Source organism: Spathaspora passalidarum, assembly GCF_000223485.1.
Source record: "Spathaspora passalidarum NRRL Y-27907 unplaced genomic scaffold SPAPAscaffold_2, whole genome shotgun sequence".
Classification (NCBI taxonomy): domain Eukaryota; kingdom Fungi; phylum Ascomycota; class Pichiomycetes; order Serinales; family Debaryomycetaceae; genus Spathaspora; species Spathaspora passalidarum.
The window spans coordinates 1,332,409-1,355,727 of NW_006767426.1; the positions used below are offsets into that span (position 1 = coordinate 1,332,409).

At 35.9% G+C, this 23,319-nt stretch overlaps 9 protein-coding genes across 9 annotated transcripts; 6 read left to right on the forward strand and 3 right to left on the reverse strand. All coding sequences in view use genetic code 12, as the record gives it.

Annotated features, from left to right (window-relative positions):
* Positions 1–2,041: 2,041 nt before the first annotated feature.
* On the reverse strand, positions 2,042–3,561 carry WOR3 (Wor3p; the record flags this gene model as incomplete). Its single annotated transcript, XM_007373805.1, has 1 exon — positions 2,042–3,561. One exon carries the CDS (start codon positions 3,559–3,561, stop codon positions 2,080–2,082), a length of 1,482 nt encoding a protein of 493 aa, XP_007373867.1.
* Positions 3,562–5,080: 1,519 nt separating this feature from the next.
* SPAPADRAFT_59702 (uncharacterized protein) lies at positions 5,081–8,709 on the reverse strand (the record flags this gene model as incomplete). The annotated part of the gene is made up of 1 exon (XM_007373806.1): positions 5,081–8,709. One exon carries the CDS (start codon positions 8,484–8,486, stop codon positions 8,193–8,195), a length of 294 nt encoding a protein of 97 aa, XP_007373868.1.
* A 182-nt stretch (positions 8,710–8,891) lies between these two features.
* On the forward strand, positions 8,892–10,448 carry SPAPADRAFT_133779 (uncharacterized protein; the record flags this gene model as incomplete). Its single annotated transcript, XM_007373807.1, has 1 exon — positions 8,892–10,448. One exon carries the CDS (start codon positions 8,892–8,894, stop codon positions 10,446–10,448), a length of 1,557 nt encoding a protein of 518 aa, XP_007373869.1.
* Positions 10,449–10,505: 57 nt separating this feature from the next.
* Positions 10,506–12,427, reverse strand: HGT3 (Hgt3p; the record flags this gene model as incomplete). The annotated part of the gene is made up of 1 exon (XM_007373808.1): positions 10,506–12,427. One exon carries the CDS (start codon positions 12,294–12,296, stop codon positions 10,506–10,508), a length of 1,791 nt encoding a protein of 596 aa, XP_007373870.1.
* A 1,477-nt stretch (positions 12,428–13,904) lies between these two features.
* On the forward strand, positions 13,905–14,803 carry SPAPADRAFT_59703 (uncharacterized protein; the record flags this gene model as incomplete). The annotated part of the gene is made up of 1 exon (XM_007373809.1): positions 13,905–14,803. The coding sequence occupies one exon, from the start codon at positions 14,090–14,092 to the stop codon at positions 14,624–14,626; it is 537 nt and encodes a 178-aa protein (XP_007373871.1).
* A 644-nt stretch (positions 14,804–15,447) lies between these two features.
* On the forward strand, positions 15,448–18,172 carry MCM2 (MCM DNA helicase complex subunit; the record flags this gene model as incomplete). The annotated part of the gene is made up of 1 exon (XM_007373810.1): positions 15,448–18,172. One exon carries the CDS (start codon positions 15,471–15,473, stop codon positions 18,072–18,074), a length of 2,604 nt encoding a protein of 867 aa, XP_007373872.1.
* Positions 18,173–18,358: 186 nt separating this feature from the next.
* PPH3 (phosphoprotein phosphatase PP4 catalytic subunit) lies at positions 18,359–19,337 on the forward strand (the record flags this gene model as incomplete). Its single annotated transcript, XM_007373811.1, has 2 exons — positions 18,359–18,375; positions 18,434–19,337. 2 exons carry the CDS (start codon positions 18,359–18,361, stop codon positions 19,335–19,337), a joined length of 921 nt encoding a protein of 306 aa, XP_007373873.1.
* A 1,373-nt stretch (positions 19,338–20,710) lies between these two features.
* Positions 20,711–21,397, forward strand: KRE1 (Kre1p; the record flags this gene model as incomplete). The annotated part of the gene is made up of 1 exon (XM_007373812.1): positions 20,711–21,397. One exon carries the CDS (start codon positions 20,921–20,923, stop codon positions 21,305–21,307), a length of 387 nt encoding a protein of 128 aa, XP_007373874.1.
* A 741-nt stretch (positions 21,398–22,138) lies between these two features.
* On the forward strand, positions 22,139–23,297 carry SPAPADRAFT_59708 (uncharacterized protein; the record flags this gene model as incomplete). The annotated part of the gene is made up of 1 exon (XM_007373813.1): positions 22,139–23,297. One exon carries the CDS (start codon positions 22,487–22,489, stop codon positions 23,033–23,035), a length of 549 nt encoding a protein of 182 aa, XP_007373875.1.
* Between the last annotated feature and the right edge of the window lie 22 nt (positions 23,298–23,319).

Consider the following 23,319-nt stretch of genomic DNA (forward strand, 5'->3'; position numbering starts at 1 on the left):
AAAAAACGACCCGAGCTCTCTGTAATAGAAATCAAATAATTATACCATGCTTCAACCACAACTCCCAAGGTTCTAGAGAGAACTTTGTCAAAGTATTTGGCATAATCATCTCTAGTTGATAGAACATTACTTCATAGAACATGGAGCATCAAATTCATCCTAGGTAGGTACCCATTGTCCCAAATCTTCAGCAACTCGAAATCTTTTCGGAATATTGACTTGATAGATGTGAATTTGTATTAATTATATCGATTGGTAGAAAATAACTGTATCATTGGAGCAAGGAGTATTCGGACTCGCGTGATGGCTCTGAACACAGGATTAAAAGATCATAAGATTGTGAATTAGTTCTTAATCCTGAGCCTGATCCACGATGAAAGTGCCTGATGTGGGAAACATAACTTTGGGCTCAAACTATGTTCTAGTTTGAACAAACAGGGATATTCTAAGCTTCAAGGTATCAAAAAAGTCACCCGATCCAATTTGAGGCAATAATTGTTTGCAGAAAAGTCATGACTAGATTGTGATTTCACACGCCCCATTTTTATGATCTCCTAAATTAACTTAAAAACAGATAGCCACAAAATTAGACTCAACTAATACTATTTTAGGAATCACATTTGCTTCAACAGGAATTGATCTCCACCATGATCTCCTATCTTAAAGATTGTTGTCATAACATCAAAAATACACTCAACCGGGCCTGTCGCCCTTTTCAGTCCATTTTATACACAGATTGAGTTCATTAAATCAGCCAACCTTATAAAATTGAAAGGGAATAGTCTCATATCGTTTCTATATCAACTGGGTGCTGGCGTATCGAAATGGTTAGTCATGATAAGAACGTGGTTGGAATACGATCCATTGTGATAAATTAAAGGAAGTGTTCTTAAATAGCAAAACACGCTGCTATGGAATCACAAATCTATCAAAGAAGCCTGAATTTCCACTCTTTCAAGATGAAATGGAATCTTGCAGAATCTTATTGGCTGTAACTAGTTTGATATTAATACTGTTGGTAGCGTGGTTGTTCTAGCCTATCAAATATAATGAAGGCTAGAATTCGAGTAGTGCATGCATTATATAATATTTTGAAGCAATTGAAAGAACAAAGGTAAATGGGAAACTTTTATACAGTCTGGTTAAATATTTATTGAAAAGTTTCTTTTATGATGTTTCTATATTGGTTAGTGGCAATAGAAAATAAAAATATTATTACACATCCGGGTAATCCAACGGATATTCTCTTATATTAACCCACGTAGTGATCTATATGTTGATGTTTAACACCTCCTGTGTAGTTTTTTAGGTGTTGTTTTTACCTAGTTTCAACATTTAAAGGAATATACAGTAGATAATTAGTTTTAGCTAGAACATATTCATTTTGAAACCAAATAAGCGAATATGATTGGCTGGACTCTGATCCGGTCAGAGACGTGGCATTAAAATGTCATTTTGGGCTCTTTTTGACCTAATTAGTTTCTCTACATAGATTTAGCGGGATCAGATTTTGAAATCTTTCATGTCTTTTTAAAATTTATACAGTATGAGCACGGTGAAACGGACTTATATCCCGAAGTCGTTCCGGGCGTTTCTATGCTTTATCGACGTGTTCTCCCGAGAAGCATTGTACTTATTATTTTTTGAAGGATATTTTTTTTTATACAATTATAGGATCGTGCATAAATTGACTTTAATAATAATGCGCCCTTCTGTAAGATTACAATCACAAAAAAAGGGGGACAGACTGCGAAAAAATAATATTCTTAAAGCAAGTTCAAGTTTGGACAATAGAGTTTCTCCTCGGTTTGTTTCAAACACTGGAAATCAACATAGACAGCTGCTTGGACTTCATTCGAACTAATACTGTAATATTTTTTTGCTTGCTCTTAATATGAACCGGTTACTAATCCCTTTATATGGATACTTCGGAATGCATTTTGTTTGTGTAATTTAAAAAAAAAAACCGTGATCTTAATTAAAATTTACCTAAAAGAAATAAACATATACTGATAATTTTACAAATTAACCCATTTTGAATGCCAGTAAAAACTACCGGTCCCCTTTACATGTCCAAAATTAATTTGGATTATTACTTGAATAATTGTGGAAGTCTGAAGAATAAGATTGTTGTTGTTGCTGCTGCTGTTGATTCATTGGCATGTATTGAAGTGGTTTTCCTGGTTGATTGAGTCCAAAGGGATGCAGTTGCCCTTGTGGTCCATACAGTTGAACAGGAACATATTGTTGCTGTGAGTAATGTGGATGTTGAAACGGTACACCATATTGGCCACCTCCCATTTCAGGATATGAAGCATTAGCAGTACCAGGAGGAAGAATTGTCATACCGGATTGTTCTTGAGGCAACATTCCAGCTACTGCTATAGTATGAGGAATAGAATTCATTAAGGTATTACCAATGTTATTAAGGATTGGACTATTTGCAATTGTTGAGGACGTGGGAGAACTGGCAGAGGTAGAACCCTTCCTTTTTCTGGATCTGCATTTAGCACAAACTTTATGTTTACCAAAATCTTCAGGATCTAAAGCTTTAGCACAACGGTTGCAATTACCCATCTTCTCCAAATTGGTTCTTCTTATTTTGTCATTTTCACGACATCTTTTACAAACTTTATAGTTGCCCATTCGTCCACGCTCTCCATCTTTGGAACCTTCACTTGATGTTGAGCTCTTGGAAGAAGTAGCTGATACCAAAGTATCATCATTAGTTAGGATAGAAGAATCTAATGGACCAGAGCAATGCACGCATCTGCCCTGTGCTGCACGATTTGCTTTTCGTGCTCTTAAATTATGTCTACAAGAAGGACATAATACAAATTTTTGTTCTTCAATTGGTATCTCCGATCCACAACGACGACAAACACCCTTTTTATCTTTGGTTTTCTTTTGCCATCTTCTTGATCTCTGTCTTTGTAAATCACGACAATGTTGACATAATTTGAAAGTCTTGGCCTCGGCTAAAAAGCGAGTACCAGACTCACCTTTAGTTTTAGGCACTATTAGTGGTTCTTCAAACTTTTTCTTGCAACGAGAGCAATTCGATTGTAATATTTGGTGACCATCCATATCTTGAGTGATTATTCTTGAGCTCCCATTTTGTAGATTTTCAATTCTATTAATATCTTGTTTAATCGGATCCAGACTATTCACTAGTTGTTGTTGTATATGTAATGGCGGTATTGGTACGACTAATCCACGATCTGTATTATAACTTAGTGGATTTTCATTTGGATCATCATACTCTAAATTATACAAAGGTTTTTGGATTCCACCATATGGAACCAGAATAGGTGGTTGCAGAAACCCATTTGAAAGTTGATAATACCCACTATTGTGTATATGGGGAGCAGAATAAGGTGGCGGGACGGGTGGTGGCGGAACCAGTGGTTGATGCGACAATCCAATTCGAGGTTGCATTTGGAACGGTTGCTTCTGTTGCCTATACTGATTTTCCAGAAATGCTGTTAAGGTGCTAGGATTTGGAGCCGGCAAATCAAAATCATTTTTGAACAGCATTGATGTAGGTGGATGCCCAAACATCGGTGTCTGCATCTGCACTGGTTGTGGCTGCTGGTGCACTTGTTCTTGTCTCTTTTGTGACCCAGTTTGGTCCGGTGTATGTCGCTGTGAGTTTTGTAGCTGTTGCTGTTGTTGTTGGTGTTGCTCCTCTGAGGGGTCGGGCTCAGGAGTTTGTTGTGTGGGTGTATTATTCACTAAAGAATGCGCTTGGATATTCTTTGGTGTGTTAGTACGCTGTTGGTTAAAATCTTGATTAGGAGTCAGGTGCCCTCTCGACTGCTGCATCAGTAGTTGAGGATTAATTTGTAGATCTAAAGAAGACTCTAGGTACTGTTGATCCATAGTCATAATAGAATCGCTAGATTTAACTAACTGTCATTAAAAAAATGTTATTAATGCAGGCGTACGGGCAAATTTATAACTTTCTTTGGGTCAAGATTGTAACTAATTAGTAATTCGTAATAGATATAGCACTAAACCTCTGAAATAGTGTCAAAAAATTATGCTAAGCTAACGCTTTAATTCGTGGTACAATATCTAAGGCTAATATATCAAGGGTGAAGTGTAACAAAACTGGTATCGGATATGAGGGTTAATATTTTTGGTACTTCTGATCTTGGGAGTGACAACTATGAGTATTACCTACCAATTATTGAATAAATATAATCTTTCAAAAAAAGACTATAACTAAATGATTTAAGCAAGATATCGGTCACCTTTCTATTGCGCGATCTAGGATTTCACAACTGAACCAAAAAAAAATAAAAAAATATAAATATATTATTTTTTGAGGCACCAAACTTTTAAAGAGCAGGATGCTGAACGAAAGAAAGGTAGGTTTTTCTAAATATTGGACTTATGGGAGTTGTGAGGGAGCTGGAAGTTGATAATTGATAGTTGCTATTGAAGGAGGAAAATTTGATTAGAAATATAGGTTGTTAGAATTATTGTGCTTAACTGAAAACTTAACTGGCTTTTATATAAAGTTGAAATCTTTTCTAACGGGAAAGATTTTGTATCTGCAAACTGAAAACAAAAAAATAAATTATTTTATTGCACTTCACAGTTTTCTTCCTCTCACAGAAGCTTAATTCTATTTTTTTTTTTTTAAAATATTATTATTATTGTTTTTTCTTTTCCACCTTTTATTTTCGATGATAGTGTCCGAATAAAATCTATAGTTTCACACTATAAAATTATTAGATCCCAGCTTATGAGGTGGCTATTTATTTAATAAAGGCATTTCTTTCCCAATTGGACCTGCAGGGAGCATTAATGACTCTGTGCTTCAATTTGTAAAATAGGTTTTGTGAAGTTCTCAGTCTCTTTTGCAGAAAGGCGGCAATAATTGCTGTGACTCGAATCTATCCAAATATGCATAATATATTTTTTATTTAGAGGAGGGGGCATAGATCTAGTCAAAAAAATATTTAATTTTATTCAGTTCGCAAAAAAAAAAAAATTCAAATAGTTTAATTTAAAAGTTTAAAGGCCAGAAGCACATTTTTCTCGCTGAATTGAAAAAAGGAGTTTTAATTTTAATTTCTCCTTTTTAAGATATCAATAGATTTGCCAAGCTGAACAAAGCGAACATTGACAGAATTTTAACGCCATGATAAAGATTGCCCTGGCTTTTAACAAAAACCTATGCAATAGTTGACCTGTTTCATAATTTAAATCACCTTCTCAAATGGTATAGGTAGATAATAACTCCGCAGGTTTGGTACTTTTGGTTAATGACGTGATATGATGGTTACGGAATCGAAGGTGTTCATATGCAGTCAAGGCGGGTTAGTAATGTTAATAGTGATGGTGGTAGTTTGCGTGATGGCTTTATGTTACAGTAGATAGCCTGTCATCCGGAAGTTTAAAAACAAACTATTCAATCGAGGCTACAACTGGCAAGTGTCTAATTTGCCCGGGACTAAGTGAGAAAGCAGTGATATAATTTGTGGCTATTCCTTAGAAGAAAATTCTTTGAAGAACTTTACTCTACGGGCCAGGTTATGAGTAAAATGTTACGATTTATGTCAAACATTCAATTAACCACGAGCCAAGGCTGCATTCATCCCTCATTGCTAGCCGCGACCCAGACAACCTAACAACTTTAACTTCTAACCCTAATATATTATGATCAAAGGGATATCTCATATGTTGCAAAATTATTGATAATTGAATTTATGCTGTACCTTACTTTTAAGCGCTAGTACTTCGTGTTTTACACAATGTGCTTGCAATGAAAACATCGTTCCACAGCTAGAACTAACTTATGACCGATGCGAAAACCTTATTATTAATCAATGTGGTGTTTCATTGTTTTTTATTTTTATTTTTTGGTTATTTGCAGTTTATGCATGGTTATGTGCTCAGGCCCTTTAATACTTGTTTCGTTTAACTCAAAAAAGAAAACACGACAGAAGGAAAGTTTTCCCGCGGTATGGGGGCATTGTTCTGTACACTAATTTGCAGAAATATTCTGGAGTTTCAGCATGGACAAGAGCCTATCTGCATCATATACTTGAAGTTCTATTGGCAGAAACACAAACATTGGAAAAATTGAGCTCCCCACTTTTCCAGGAGATTTTAGGTTTATTCCTATTAGTTGGAACACGCAAATATTACAGGAAATGTTAGAAAACAAATACTAAACCTAATAAACTCCTAGTTTATTCTCACATGATAGTTTCTTTTGGGATTTGAACTCAATATCTTGCTTAGAGAACAAATATCTCCATTTTATACAACTCAGATAAAAACTCTTGTCCACTTCACTCATAATCATCTTTGAATGTTGCATTGGTGATCAATTTTTCCCTCCGACTCGATAAGTTAAAATCCAAAATCGGAACCACAAATAACCTTATCCTGTACCACAACAAACTTTATTTCCAAGTATAATGGGCGCATTATCTATTTGCCATTTGATGGCGTAAACTAATTCCTTGGCTATCGCTTCTTAGTTAGGGAGCACTTGCTTTTGCTTCTTTCCATGTCCGTATTTTAAAGGACCAGAGACACTAATGTAAGGCCACAATTTCAATTACGGGGAGAAGTTTGTTTTGGTTCGAACATCGTAAGAGATTTTATTTCCCCCATAATCTCCACAAATTTGCCTGCAGGAGGTTTAATTGGACATGTGAAAAGTGATCTTTTAAGGATTTTGTATCAGAAAATGGATGATTAATGTACAGCTGCTGTCTTACTTGGCGAAAGTTTAATTTTCGTCATTATGTTCGAACAAATAGTGAAGCAATGAAGTTGAATAAGAAGGTAGTTTCCTGATACCACAAAATCACAATAGATCTAGTCTATTTACCTTGCTAAATAGAATCTCAACCAGATTAGATTATCGATTAAACGATTAAAGTGTATGCAACTGCTGCTAATTTGATTCTTTGAAGTGAAGATTTATCACCTTAATCAAATGGTTGTGTCCGTTTGTTGGTGAATAGCTGGTTGATGATGTTGATTTATTACAACGGATATAGCCTCTGTAATTGGACTTATTTTCCAGTTCTGTGATTGCAACCCTCATTTCAATTAACTAACTGCCAACATTGCTCTTTTGTGTGCTTGTGGGGCGGTAATATTTTATGGATCTTCATGCTGAAATATTTTTTTAGCAATGATTTTTCGTGTTCTAATATTATTCGAGTATATTGTTGGTATTCTTTAAGTTTTGATAAAATACTGCAAGTATGTCGGCTAAATCATATGTACTACCCATGCAGGGACTAAGCCACCTTATGGGGGATCTTTAGAGTGGTGAAGCTTTTTATTTTGTTCTTGGATATCGCATGCAGTGAAAAATTTATCTTCTCTTGTCATTGCAAATACGTGTACTTCATTTAATTACAATGGGTTGGGTTTTCTTCTAATTATAATATTGGTATAATTACTAGCTTTGATTACAATTCTTCGCTTATTCTTACCATCTAAAGGTGGAAAAGTTTTCCGTTATTAAAATACCCAAAAAAAAGAACAATATGGTTTGTAATTTTTACCGTCTTCACGTCAACAATAAAATCAAGAAGCACAGCTTCTAATCCAAGATCCACGTTGGGCAGTTCGAAGCATGGCTATCTGTTAGGCGCTAATCCCATGTCACATCCTATTTTTCAAATCTGGGCCTTCAAATCACGTCATTGTTACTAAATATGCTTCGCCTGCACCTAGTGTAATATTGGTCTTCACAATATCAGATGCTATTTTTTTTAACATTATTTGATCGATATATACTAAAGCCAAGCCTTTTTTTGGTTCTCGTTGAACACTAGGTGTACTTTATGTTCCATATCTGAATGTTTTTCATTTTGTGTAATATTGCGTACTAACCATAGTGCACCTAAAACAGGGCATAATTACAGGTTTATATTGTCTGGTAATTTCCATGTTGCCTGATAGTTATCTTCTAGAATTCCTTACAATGAAATTCGTTCTAATAATAATTTAAGCATGAAAATTCAATATTCTATTGATTCCGATTGTCTATTTTGACCTATATACAAGATATATCATCTAGTGACCAAGATGTAAGCACTATATCACACCTTTAAAAGATCATAACTATATACAAACAAGGATTTAAAAAAATAATTTAAACCCTATATTCGACATTCTATGCATGTATCTGCATTGATGGCACCAACACTTTATTCAAATCTATCTTCTAATAAGATTTGAATAACTTCTCCAGCTCGGTAGGCTCCAAACCCAAACAATACAATCCCTGCACCTCTCACTGATCTTTGCCACCATAATGGATGTTTAACGAAATCGATTTTCCCGGCCTTATCCTTGAACTGATTTGGTGAATTCAAATATGCCCCACCTGCCATAGCGACAAATGATTGGATGGCCGTGCAGGGAAGACATGCTTTTCCTAGTTCTGCATCTGATAAATCCCTTGAGGGAGGTGGATTAAAAACTGATAAGATATTGGACATTTACTGTTTAGAAGTCAATGTATCCAAGAGGGACTTTGAAACTCTTTCGTGTATATATTAGGTTTGCCATCTGTTGTAATATTTTCTGCTACAAAGGGAATTGGTCGTGTACATGGCAAATACAATTGTAATATTGTAGTTTAATCGGTATTCGGAAAGGATGGAAAAGCAATGATGAAGCCACTGGTTGATGTTTGATTAGACTGTTTTCGTGTGTTTGGCAGGTAGTACCAGGTTTCTTTAAGATTCTTCTAGAATATTTCAGCTAGTGGTGCTGCCGATTTGAAGTTCTTGGCAATTCACACGACTTCGATCCGACCTATGTAGACCAAGATTTGGCAGCACGAAAAAAATATAGACAGTAGTTTAGCCAGTAAGAACTAAGGCAAAGCGAATGATACAGGCATGACCACTAGGATCTTAATTTCACAAGCTTCTAGAAGGCTAGTTAGGAATAAATATGTACTGAACCCTTTGCTTGTGCTAGCCAGGTTCAACTCTAGCCAGGGTCAATACAATTACAATTACAACCAATCATACAATTTTCAGCCACCACAGCCCAGAACTTCAATATTCAAGAAGTTTCTATACACAACATTAGGGTTCATAGGACTAACTGGGGCAGCATACTATATATGGTGGCCAAAACATACATTTCCTAGTTCAGTTGCTAAGATTTTAAGAAAAGGGTTGTGGGCTGAAAGTGATAAAGGTGAAAATGACTATCAGTTAGCTTTGAAATATTATTTACAGGCACAAGAGCATTGTCAAGAGATCAATATGGACCCTTTGTCAGATGAATACACTGGTATTCAATTGAAAATTGCTGAAATGTTTGAGAGATTGAATATGAAAGCTGATGCTTCTTTTGTGTATAATGAAATTGCTACCTTGTATTTAACGGTGCTTACGGCATCTCCTGATTCGAAGCATGGTAAGAGATTGAAGAGTCGAGAACATAGACGTCATTTGATTCAAAAAGACTTGAGAATTGCCATTAAGTTGGTGGAAATGAATAGAGAGAACCCTCAGCTTTGTAAAGCTATTCTTGTGACTCATTTGATAATTGCGCAAGATGAAGTGAACAAGGTGTTAACCAGCCCTAAACCATTGAGCTTAGTTAATAGAGCAGATAGTAAGGATGATGTCAACACATACACTGCTACTCTTGATAACGACACTATTGTGATTAACGGGAATCACGGTGAGGAATTCCGGGTCAAAAAGACTCCAGAAGTTTGGGAGCCATTCACCGATGAGTTCTTCAATGCTATGGACTTATTAAGTGCCATTTGCATCTCCTCGGGTGATTTGGCCATGGCATCAAAGGTGAAGATATCTATGAGCGAAGCTATGTTATTAGCCGATGTGGAACCTTCCAAGATGTTATTATCGCAATGTAATTTAGGTTCATTATTATACATGCAAGCCGAAGAATTGGAAGCTCAAGAAATCTCCTTAAGACGGAAATTCTCAGATTTGACAGGAATAGAATATGAAAGGTTAAAGACTGAATCATTGTTGCAGGATCAAGATGACAAGGAGCTGATTCAGGAAACTTTGAAAACGAAAGTATCAGCTGAAGATCAAGAATTGTATGATAAGGTCGTCAGTTCTAAGAATGTGTGTATTCAATTGGCCATCAAATCATTTGAATCAGTGCTTGAATTTGCAAAGACCGTACCGCAAGAAATAATAAAGCAACATAATGAAATTAATGAAACAGTTGCTTTGGCAACTTATGGGTTAGGAGTTGTGAATTTACATTTAGGGGCATATGATAAAGCAGAAAGATTATTACGTGAATCAAGGGTACGTTCTAGAAAGTGTAATTATTCTTATTTGATCCCAGAAATTGAACGAGAATTGGGGAAATTGTTTGATGAGAAAAAGAGTATGAAGCTGGGTATTCCTAGAAAAGATGATTTACGTGATATTGAAATGGATATTCTCTTGAAATAGATTTTTAATTATTTATTATATATTTATATATATATATTAGCATAATGTCTTGTTTAACTAAACATCCTGTGAGCTAAATGTTCCTGACATAAATAATCTGGTAAGCATGTTTGATTGAGCAAACTGCTTTTGTTTAAACTTGATGATTTCTTCAAAAGAGGGTGGTTCAATCTCTTCCGGGACACTGTCTGTAATAAGAGGAGTATCAAATGATGCACCTGAAGAATTAATATCAATTTTCAAGGGAGAGGCAATTCTTGCTGGAACAGCTATATATCCATCCAAGTCTGATCTCATGGTTGCTGGGTTTCTTTGAATGGAAGCCGATGAAACTTGGTGTAATGGCTCTGAAGCAGAAGGTTCTGATATTGAACCATAACGAATACTTGAGTTAGAACCATTACCAGACGAATGGAATGAGAAAATGGAAGACTTGTCATCAAATACTGATCCCATTTCTTCCAAGCTTAACCCCTTTGTCTCAGGAAACAAATAATACACTGCAAATATTGAAATGACACAGGATGTAGCAGGAATCAAATAAGTTTTCCATTTGATTAAATCTAACAATACGGGAGATCCAAATCCCACAATAAAATTACACAACCAATTAACTGCAACACTTACTGCTGCTCCCTTTGATCTGACAGTATTGGGGAATACTTCACTCATCAACCAAGGAATTGGACCCCAACTGTATCCAAATGCTGCATTGGTAATTATAATACATACAACCACCACAGTTGGAGTTAATTGATTATTCAAATATAACGAATATGCAGTGATAAATAATGGTAATCCCATCAATACACCTCCTGAGATAAGTAATGGTTTTCTTCCCCAACCATCAACAAGAAACCAAGGCGGAATAGTACTGAAAATATAAATGATTGAGTTAATTCCCGTCATTAATATAGCCAGTCTTCCTACCCAACCAGCAGATTCAAAAATCATGGGCGCGTAGTATGAAATAAGGTTAATACCATTGAATTGAGCAAACATTTGTGAAAAGCAAGCAATTGACAATCTCTTTGCATATCTTTGGAATAAATATCTGTAAGAGCGCTCACCACCCTCAATACGACCAATCAATACATTCTCCTTGATATTTCTATATTCGTTTCTGGCATGTTCGTTTTCCACGTCTCCATCACCATATAAATCAGCAATGACAATCATACCTTCCACGTCATGGTTATGGTCCAATAACCATCTCGGAGTCTCGACAATTATGAAGGTACCTAAATATAACAATGTTCCCATGACAACTTGAACAATCAAGGGGCTTCTCCAACTATAATCATTTTCCAAAAACGAAAATCCATAATCTAACCAAATACTAGAACTGTACCCAATTATATTTCCAGTGAATTCTAAGCAAGCGTAGAACCCACGATGATCAGGTGGACTAATTTCTGATTGATAACATGGGATAATTGTAGTTAGGAACCCAATGGCAATACCGCTAATGAATCTCCCCACACTTAAGTTTAAAATATTAATTGAAGTTGCTTGAATGATACCCCCAATGACAAATATAAGTGATCCTACCCGTATTGTCTTTCTTCTTCCTGTTTTATCACCAACTCTTCCTGCTATAAAGGATGATCCGAGTGCCCCGATTTCCAAAATTGCAATCATTATCCCAATTTCTGCGGGGGTTGGGTTGTCATAGTAGTCTTTGAAATATTTATTGGTGATCAATGACGACATTAAACCTTGTTCGAACCCAAAAAGGAATACTCCAAGGGAAACAAAGATTGATGTGAAATTCAAAAGAGCATTACCTACAAGGAAGGATTCTTTGATTTGAATGTGATGGTTTTGGCTATTTGGTATACCTTCCATGATAACTGATAATATGGATTGCAGCTGGTGAAAAAGTGATTGTGAATAATTCAAATTTTAGTCTGCGTTACAGGATCTGGACTATTGGTCGTCTCCGCACTTTGAAGATGTTACATGAATAGGTTTCCAGCAATAGATAAGAGGAAACTTAATGAGGACAAAAAAGTGATACAATGGAATGTGACGCGCTGCTTGAATGAATATTTCAGTTGAGAATTGCAGGATTACGTCATCAAGGCACAACTCCATACAAGGTGTAAACTAATGGAATCAAACATAGTCGAAGAAGAAAATGTTAACAGATCAAATATAAACTATATGCTGCTTGTTGGAATTGAAATAGAAAGCAAAATCGACAATAATTTTAAACTATGGTACTGATGCCAAGTTGATTAAGCAGTAGTAGCTCGGGCAAATCTAGACCCTTTTATTTCTGGTTCTTTTTTTCCGGTTCCTTTGCTTCTCTTCTATTTTTATTTTTTTTTTTTGTTTGGAGGCTGCTACCAAACTAGCCGGAATTGCACCTATTTGCAATATGGTGTTACTTATTTGTCTCAGGTTCCAAATCAGTAGAATTCCAAAATAGAAAAGTTTTAGGGCAATTATACACGGGCGGATAAGTCTTTTAGATTCTCGGTCGTGTTGCTAGTCGCTATAGCCGGTAGGTTGGTTGTTAAGTTTAAACTTGTCGGTTTCACATTCTTTTTTTCAAATATTGTACAATTTTGTGATAAATTCTCCAACGTAGTTTTGAACATAGAATTATCATTAGGTCATTCAAGTTGAAGACTGTATAATACAACAAACTAAGAATATCAAGACAAGCTTTTCCAGTAGCGAAGAAAAAAAAAATCCGATCTGATAAATCTGCCAGAAGCTGCAAATCACTCGCCCCCCCCCTTGCCCGGAAGAAAAAGAAAAAGCTTCGTCATGCTCAAACGGAAAAAAAATATTTTCTAACGTTGGTTAAGGATTTAATGACTCGTTTTGGTCACTGCTGCAAGTTTGGTCAATTATTCCGTGACTTTCTTAGCAACATCACTAGCAATAACAATGACATGAAAATAAACAACGTTACTTTTACGAGACGGTTGACATTTAATGCGTGCTGCTTCTGCCGTCTAAGCACAGCGATTAATGACCAAACAGGACATACATTTTTAAGATCTAGATCCGCATCCGGTTCCGGATGAACCTAGTCAGTGTTTCACAACTAACAATACACAAAAATACAGACGGGTTACATGGTCATCAGATTGAAGTATTGTAATTAAACACATAACGGCTATTAGTTTCCGTGCCCACTTTACTGGCAAGGTCAGCTACTTGAACTGAAATTTTCCCCAAGGCGTGGGCAATGGGTGCAATCAAATTTTATTTACTTTTGGTCCCCATGAGGGGGGGGGGGGTGATCTCGTTGTCAGTCTTTTCTTTTTTTGCAACTTTGTTGATTTATTTTAATTTTAAATATTATTACGAATTATAGTCACTTAGTATAAAAGTACCACGATGGGTTGCATACCACATGGATAATCTCAATGTTTAATTTCCCGAAAAAGAAGAAAAATACTGTTTCACCCCAAGTATAGGCAAAAAAAAAACCTAACTTACACATTTCATCTATACAACGTTTTACAAAAAAGCCATAATATTTACACGTTTTCTCAGCAACCCATTGTTTGAATAGTTTCGGAGTAAATACACTTTCGCCACGTACACATATTCCCCTCCTTTTGTTGCAAACATTACACGTTTACCACAAAATCTCAAAATAAGAAAATTTTGCTATAAAAATGCCATCGCTTACCCTAGGTTCTAGTTTTGAAGATTCGTTGCAACAAGCATTAAAGAAACAAAAAACAAGCCAGTTTTCCCTGATTCCTACATCTACACAGGATTACACTGCACATAAACATCATCACAAACATCATCATCATCATCACGGCCACCATAATCATCATAATCACTATATAGACGATAATATGACTCAAGAAAAGCAAGCCCAATATCATCATCATCATCACCATCACCAGCTTCATAAAACTACTGATGCTGTTGTTGATGCTACTCATGGGACCATCACCCCAATCAGCCATGCCCAATCTCTTGATTCGGTTATGAGTGATATAGCTATGAGTGATGAAGAGTTGACAAGACAAGTAAGTCCAGGTGACCTCGAGTTAATTACCGAAAAACATTTTATTCTTAAGCCAGATATTTATGAATGTCCATGTGGACATTTCCATGGTCCAGGACAAGATGCCCATCATGATCATGACATTCACTCTGTTGGTTTATCTGACCATCCCTTATTGCAAGGCCCAGAATAAACAAACAAACAAGGTGTCAAAAAAAAAAAAACAAAGAAAAAATAAAAAAGGAATTCTGCGGGGAAACACCCCCCAAGAGGGATTGTACTTGAGTTGGATATATATATATAGAGATGTAATACACATAATAAGTTTATTGTAGTTAGCTGACATCAATAAACATCATTAATATAGTTGTCATATCCAATATGACTAGTTCTACCATTAGATTCAGTAGGTTGAGATGACATCAACAATGCCTTAAAACTCCGTTTTTGTGCCGTGCGGCATTAATGGAGTATTAAGCCCCGAGCGAAAATCGAGCCCCTTGTTTGCACAAGATTTTTCAGATTTGCTCCCTATGGTTTGAACTCGTCACGAATTAAAAAAAAATGAGAAATTAAAAGCTTCTCTGTCAACTTCGTAAATCGGTTTGTTTATAAACATTTGCCAGTTGGCAAGGCAACATCAAAAGGCGGGTTCTTTCTTTAGTTAAACGAGGACTACAGAAAATAATATAATGTGTTGTACCTGTTTGAGTTCTCGTATGACTGCTATTTTGATCAGAAAACAGCTTACTACAGATGTCAACTAGTTCTAATGTGATGAACTAATAAATAGTTGTGTTGTACTGTTAAAGCACTTGACTGCGAAAAAAAAATCAAGCAGGCAAAGAAATTGGTAGCACCACAAAAAAGTTCAATTTAACCCAATTAGGAAATGCAATTGGTTACGCGTTCAATTCTAATTTTTTTTTTTAGTTCGCCCGTTTTTAATATTTATGTCAAACACCAAATAAATTTTTAAAAAAAGCATACACGTTAGATTTCCTTCTTTCAATCATACACATTGCCGATTGTTCCAAATGTCAAACCAACCACGTAATTCAAGAAAGAGACTGGCATTCGAGGACGAGGAAGACGACGAGAGATACAATGCTGGGTCTTCTCCCATGTTAGCATCGTCTCCACAACTTCCACCCTCCTCACCTGCTATTCCATTTGATGCTGATGAATTGGATGAAGAAGATGAAATTCACAATGACGTTGCTGATTTAAACCCTAGTGACGAAGAAGACGGAGATGATTTAATGGAGAATTTGGAACGTGATTACAGAGTTAACCCTGAACAAGATCATTATAACTTGGGCGATGAAAATATCGACGATGAAGGAGACTATGATGAATTGGATGCTGCAACCAGAAGAAGAATTGACGACCAATTAAATCGTCGTGATGCTATCTTGAATAGAGCCAACAGATCCAGAAGACAAGCATTTTTAGACGATGAAGGTGCTGAAGACCAAGATGACGAAATCATGGATCAATATGGGTTGCCTATCCAAAGAAGAAGAAGAAGATTTCAACAACAAGACGAGGATCAAGATGACTTCATGGATGATGTGGAAATTGATCCTTTTAACGAAGAATTATCATTGGAAAGTTTGACTGATATAAAGGCTCCAAGTATAACAGAATGGATCTTACAACCTGCCGTTAGTAGATCTATTGCTCGTGAATTAAAATCATTCTTGTTGGAATACACTGATGAAAATGGTAGATCTGTGTATGGTGCCAGAATTAGAACTTTGGGTGAAGTCAATGCCGAATCTTTAGAAGTTAGTTACAACCATTTAGCTGATTCCAAAGCTGTCTTGGCATTATTTTTAGCCACCAGTCCCCAAGAAATGCTCAAGATCTTCGATATTGTTGCCATGGAAGCTACTGAATTACATTATCCAAATTACTCTCAAATTCATCAAGAAATTCACGTTAGAATCATCAATTTCCCAAATCTTTTGAACTTACGTGATTTAAGAGAAAATAACTTGAACCAATTAATTAAAGTTTCTGGTGTTGTCACCAGAAGAACCGGTGTTTTCCCACAATTGAAGTATGTTAAATTTGATTGTTTGAAATGTGGTACTGTTTTAGGTCCATTCGTTCAAGATGCAAACACCGAAGTTAGAATATCATTCTGTACTAATTGTCAAAGTAAAGGTCCATTCAAGATGAATTCCGAAAAGACCTTATACAGAAACTACCAAAGAATAACATTACAAGAAGCTCCAGGTACTGTTCCTGCTGGTAGATTACCAAGACACAGAGAAATCATTTTGTTGTCTGATTTGGTTGATGTAGCTAAACCAGGGGAAGATATTGAAGTTGTGGGTATATATAAGAATAATTATGATGGTAACTTGAATGCCAAGAACGGGTTCCCAGTTTTCGCTACTATAATAGAAGCTAATTCCATTAAAAGAAGAGAAACAAGTGCATTCATGGGAGGTATTGATAGTAATTTAGTTACCTTATGGACTGAAGAAGAAGAGCGTGAATTTAGAAAGTTGTCCCATGAAAAGGGTATAATCGAGAAGATTATTTCTTCCATGGCTCCTTCAATCTATGGACATAAGGATATCAAGACTGCAGTTGCTTGTTCTTTATTCGGCGGTGTCCCAAAGAATGTTAACGGTAAATTATCAATTAGAGGTGATATCAATGTATTGTTATTGGGGGACCCAGGTACTGCCAAGTCTCAAATTTTGAAATATCTTGAAAAAACCGCTAATCGTGCCGTATTCGCTACTGGGCAGGGTGCTTCTGCTGTCGGGTTGACTGCCTCGGTTAGAAAAGACCCTATCACTCGTGAATGGACCTTAGAAGGTGGAGCTTTAGTTCTTGCTGATAAGGGTACTTGTTTAATTGATGAATTTGATAAAATGAATGATCAAGATCGTACTTCTATTCACGAAGCTATGGAACAACAAACCATTTCCATTTCTAAAGCAGGTATTGTTACTACTTTACAAGCCAGATGTGCCATTGTGGCTGCTGCCAATCCAAATGGAGGCAGATATAATTCCACTTTACCATTATCACAAAATGTTGACTTAACCGAACCCATCTTGTCCAGATTTGATATCTTGTGTGTTGTTCGTGATTTGGTTAATCCAGAAAGTGATGAAAGGTTGGCTAGTTTTGTTGTTGATTCACACATGAGATCACATCCTACCAATGAAATTGAAGATGATGAAGATGATGACACAGCTGCTACTGCTCAAAGATCAAGATCAGCTAAGATCAACGACTTGAATAAACAAAAGGAACAAGAAATCTCACCAATCCCACAAGATCTCCTTGTTAAATACATTCAATATGCCCGTGTGAAGGTTCAGCCTAAGTTACATCAAATGGATATGGATAAAGTTGCCAGGGTCTACGCTGATTTAAGAAGAGAGTCGATAACAACCGGATCATTCCCAATCACTGTTCGTCATTTAGAAAGTATTTTAAGAATTGCAGAAGCGTTCGCCAAGATGAGATTAAGTGAGTTTGTCAGTCAAAATGATTTGAATAGAGCTATTAAGGTGAGTATTGATAGTTTTGTTGGCGCTCAAAAGGTTACTGTCAGAAAACAATTACAAGCTAAATTCCAAAAGTATACTTTGCCAACCAGAGCAAGGTGATTTGGGGTGGGGGTATTGGATATGGTTATATAGTAGCAAATGCTTTTGTTTATTTAGTTCTGTTGTGTATTATAATTTGATATAAGTAGAAGTTTATTATACCCAGGTAGACTGCAAATCCCGATAAAGCGAAAACGGAAATTAAGCGCGACTTTTTTTTTTTTGCCTTTTGAGTCAGTGACATAAAATCAAAAATTATCTCCACCATCACGCGAAGTGAGACAAACCACATCGGGGAAATTTCAACACAACCTTTACCACTCATACGCGATTACACTATTGTGATGTTGAATCTAGATGAGTAAGTTGTTTTCCCAGTGGCTTGATAGCATTTGGTGACATTACTAACTATGATTTAGAACAATTGAAAATATCAAACACTGCAAACATGTTCCTGAATCAGACGTGGAAGAATTGTGCACCAAGGTCATAGAACTACTCATACAGGAAGCCAACATTCAGCATATTGATACTCCTGTAACAATATGTGGAGATATCCATGGGCAACTTCATGATCTTATCACACTTTTCAAAACTGGTGGTGAATGCCCCAATACACAGTACCTTTTCCTTGGAGATTTTGTAGACCGAGGCTTTTACTCGCTTGAAAGCTTTCTATTATTGATGGCATTAAAAGTGAGATATCCTGATCGGATGACTTTAATACGGGGAAATCATGAAAGTAGACAAATTACTACTGTGTATGGATTTTACGATGAATGCATGAGAAAATATGGCACTGTCAATGTATGGCGATATTGTTGTGAGGTATTTGATTACTTAAGTCTTGGAGCAATTGTAGGAGGGAAAGGAGGTGTTTTCTGTATACATGGTGGATTGAGTCCAGAAATAGATACAGTAGACCAGATAAGAATTCTTGATAGAAAACAAGAAGTGCCTCATGAAGGAGGAATGTGTGATTTGTTATGGTCTGATCCTGAAGATGTTAATGGTTGGGCTATCAGTCCAAGGGGAGCTGGGTTCTTGTTTGGAGAAAACGAAGTTAATAAATTTTTGCATGGTAATAATATATCGCTAATTGCAAGAGCACATCAATTAGTGATGGAAGGATACAAGGAGATGTTCAATAGTGGGTTGGTTACAGTTTGGTCGGCGCCTAATTATTGCTATCGATGCGGTAATGTTGCGAGCGTATTAGCAATAGACGACGAACTAAATAGAGACTATAAGGTGTTTGAAGCGAGTACACAGGATATTAACGCTATACCGTCGAAGAAACCAGCAATTGATTATTTCATATGAAAAGAAAAAAACTCAAATTTGCTGCAAATTGCATTGACATGGTTGTAAAATATTGAGTTATTTTCCTGCACCTTAATGGTGATATATATTTATTACTTTATTAGGCAAAATATGAATAAATGAAACATAAGATAATCTGCTTCGTAATTGAGCACATGCAACTTGGTTTAATATTACGAGAACTTTTTGTAGCAAAATGCAGAGACGTGTGTGGTTACCTGGTATTCTATATATCAATACATAAAATGGTAGTGTTCACAAATCAAACAAACAATTGACGACTGTGTTGTGCTAAATATAGAACGTGGTGGTGTGGAAAAACATAGAAAGTGAGGGAAAAAAGTTTGCGCATCCCTTTCAAGGTACACAGTGGGTTTCCGTTTAAACATTAATTTGCAACGCATAAAATTCAAGGGGGCTGAGGACGTTCACAAAAGTTAATTGGTGTGTAACAAGAACCGAAAAGTGACAAGAAAAAAATGGTACAAGACGACTTCACCCAGGTAAGTAATTACCTCACTGGTCACAAAAGACTACGTCATTGGTTGAAATGTCTTGGTTTGCTTCCGGAAGCAGTGGATGGTTTGTGAAATTTACCGTGGCATCAAATGAAAATTTCACATTTTTGATCCGTTTGCATATTTCTTGTGCTCTAAATCAAAAAGGACACAGGAACAAGGCTGTCCCGTGACATGCATAGTTACACAAACACTGTTTTCTTTTTTTTCCCTTTAGTTGATCCTCGAAATTTTGCAGATAAGAAAAATTTCTAGGAAATTGATACAACTTGTAAAGGCTGTGCAATCAGAGTAAGGACTGAGATTTGGTAAGCAATGTAGGCTGAGCAGTACTACCTGTTGCTTATCTTCTAAAGGTATTTGATGGCGAAGGTTTGCGTAGTATCAAGGGGTAAAAAGTACAAGGTGCTATGTTTAGAACTCCGTAAGGCAAAAGAAAAAATTTTAGACGTGCAATTTGTTATGTTTTCTATTTTTGTCATTTCTATATTTTTCCGATGAGGTAATTCATGTTACGAGGGTAACATCTAAACTTTTAGTTGACGGTTTGAGGAACTACTCTGAAACCAATGGTATGTATTATAATGTGCCCTGAACCCATATACTGTAGTTAGCTAGGGGTGAAGGTTAGAATTGGTTGATGAGGTCATATATGTTCCCTGCTGTTGGAAATGACAGCCAAAACATAAATTGGTTTTTCTTTGTACATAAAAAATATTACTCGTGCATAAAAAATACCGTGATATTGTTTATTTAACTATTATGCACAAAGTTTTCTTTTTCTTGAATTTCGGTTTCATATACTATAAGAGCAATGACTCTCCCTACTCGAAAAACCGAAGGCTGATTAATATTAGATCTTCTATTCATACCACTGCATCTGCTTTTTATATACCAATTGGGTGTATAAACCTATTCCATCACTAATCACAACCACATCAACTTAGCATTAACTATAGGCTCTAGGCAGGAACAGTCTAATAATCCTTTTTCTTTTTCAAATTGACATAGCATAACATTCATACTATTATAAACTTTATTCATATACACCATTAAAAATCAACCATGAAGTTTAATTTCTTTCCAATCTTCTTTATTTGCATATCATTGGTATTGGCTGCGGATGCTCCTACAACTACAGCAAGTCCCACTTTGGTATGGGTCACAGGTACCGATGCCAACGGTATATTGAGAACCACTCAATCTCCATACACTCAACAATTCTCAACCTTTTTCACCCTGGTAGCGGCACCATCATCAGGTGTTATTGGATTAGGGACAATAAGTGGACTGGTTGGGGAGGTTCGAACATATGACATAGTAACTATTACCCATAATGGTGGGGGTGCTAGTAATTTTGCATTGGGATTTGGTGACAATATGGAAGTTCTGGCTATCAAATATTTGGGGTTGTCATTATTTGCATTCATTTCGTTGGTTTTATTTATTTAGCTTCGTTTTCAGGGAAGCGTCATTTTCTTATTTTCTTATTTTCGTGATTATTTAATAGAGCATTTTATTTTGAGATTAACCTAATGCAGGTTTTTTTTGTAGGTAAATGAAGTAGACTTGTCAAATTATAGCAATTATCAGCACGCCGTTGGTACCACCTAACTGATATGATTTGTATGCAAGTGTGTTTTCCGTAAGAAGTATTTACCTTTTTGGTGGATGCTACCATGAGTATGCGAGGTATTTTTTTTGCGGCTTAAACGAATGTGTGCAAAAAAATAAACTCAGAAAAAATAAAAACAAACAAAGCCAAAAAATCTTATCAATTGTGTACACATTGATCCCACAAGGGATAAGGGTTAAATTCCTTGTTCCACTTCCTCGATCCAGCCTTGCCAGCATGCGTGCTCATCCCTTACTTTATGGAATTGACTTTCCATTTCTGGTCAATCTATCTCTAAATTGGACAGAGGACTCTAGAATCTTATTTTATATGTGTAAATTTTTACAAAAATTTGATTAAAATTTAGGCAAAACGGTACCTTTCGCTTAGTTCCCGCCCAATTTTTTTTATTTAATTCAAAGAATACTTCCTTCTGGAAGTGGAAATTGACATACATAAACACCACGAATCATATTTACTACAATTATTCCGATATCAAATGATGTCCCCCACCTTCTGATGCAACATGATGCATATTTCATTAGCCCCATCTAATAAAAGAATATACACATGTAATAAAAAATATTAGATAATCGTCATGCATTGTTACAGAGGAATATCATGCTCTTTTTTTATTTATCTTTAAATATAGAAACAGTCTACTTATTGAAAAAGTAACAGAAGTTTTCCCATATAGTTAAATTTTCTTATAATTAACAAGTTTGTAATTAATTAATTAGGTTCCACAGTTTTAGGTCACGGGTGATGGTTTAAAGGCCACAAAAAAAATAATGGATTATTCCACGGCTCGTTTATTTATACGGAGCAACTAATCTAAATCCAACAACAACTGTACTAAATAAATAAAAAAAAAACAAACTATGCTTCACATATTCAATTGAATAAGATCATTACTACAGCTATCACCTAATACCAATAGAACTACCATCGTTTTTATATCCAAGTAGTAACAAGCATAGACCTGCCACCCCATATTTCCATTTTCCCCGCGACACATGTCAGCTGCTCAATCACCATCGTATGGGTCTATAGATGACCACAATCGACCTACTCCCCGTCCTTCACCCAGTTTGAGAGCACAAGAAGCTCCACCTACCTTAGATAATATTGAAACACACAAAAATGATAACATCCTTGATAGATTGGGAATATCTACTTCCTACACACTTGAAAACAAGGGATCGGTTGCTCGAGATCATATGGCCAATGAACGAACATTTCTAGCATGGCTACGCACATCACTTGCATTTATAACTATTGGAATTGGAGTAACTCAGCTTCTACGTATCGATAGACCAGGATCTACTCCCAATAGCAAATTCGAAGTCAATCAAGCAATATCATTAAAACTTGGCAAAACCATCGGGTCAATTTTCATCATCATCGGGATATTATCATTACTATTTGGGTGCCAACGGTATTTTGAAGTGCAGAATATGTTGACAAAGAATCATTATCCTGCTGCTAGATTAGGTATCCTTGCTTTGATAGTGTTGGTGCTTACTATAATTTTGTTTACATTCTTTATGGTTATAAAATCATAATCTTTAAAATAGGAGTTTCGTATTTTTGGGTGTATATTTTGTATCAGTAGCATAATAGATAATTAATGAGAAGCTATTTAAATATAGAAGACTGTTTCTTCCAACGGTGAACTCGTCAGAATTGCAAAAAGAATCATGGCTTATCAGATAACTAACTTTTGGAATAATATTAGGGCATAGCCCTAAGAAAATAAACAGCACGTGCTATAATATGCAAATTTAAAAACTGCAAATAAATATTTACTGGTTACGAATCCAACATGTAAAAATATAACAAGGAGAGG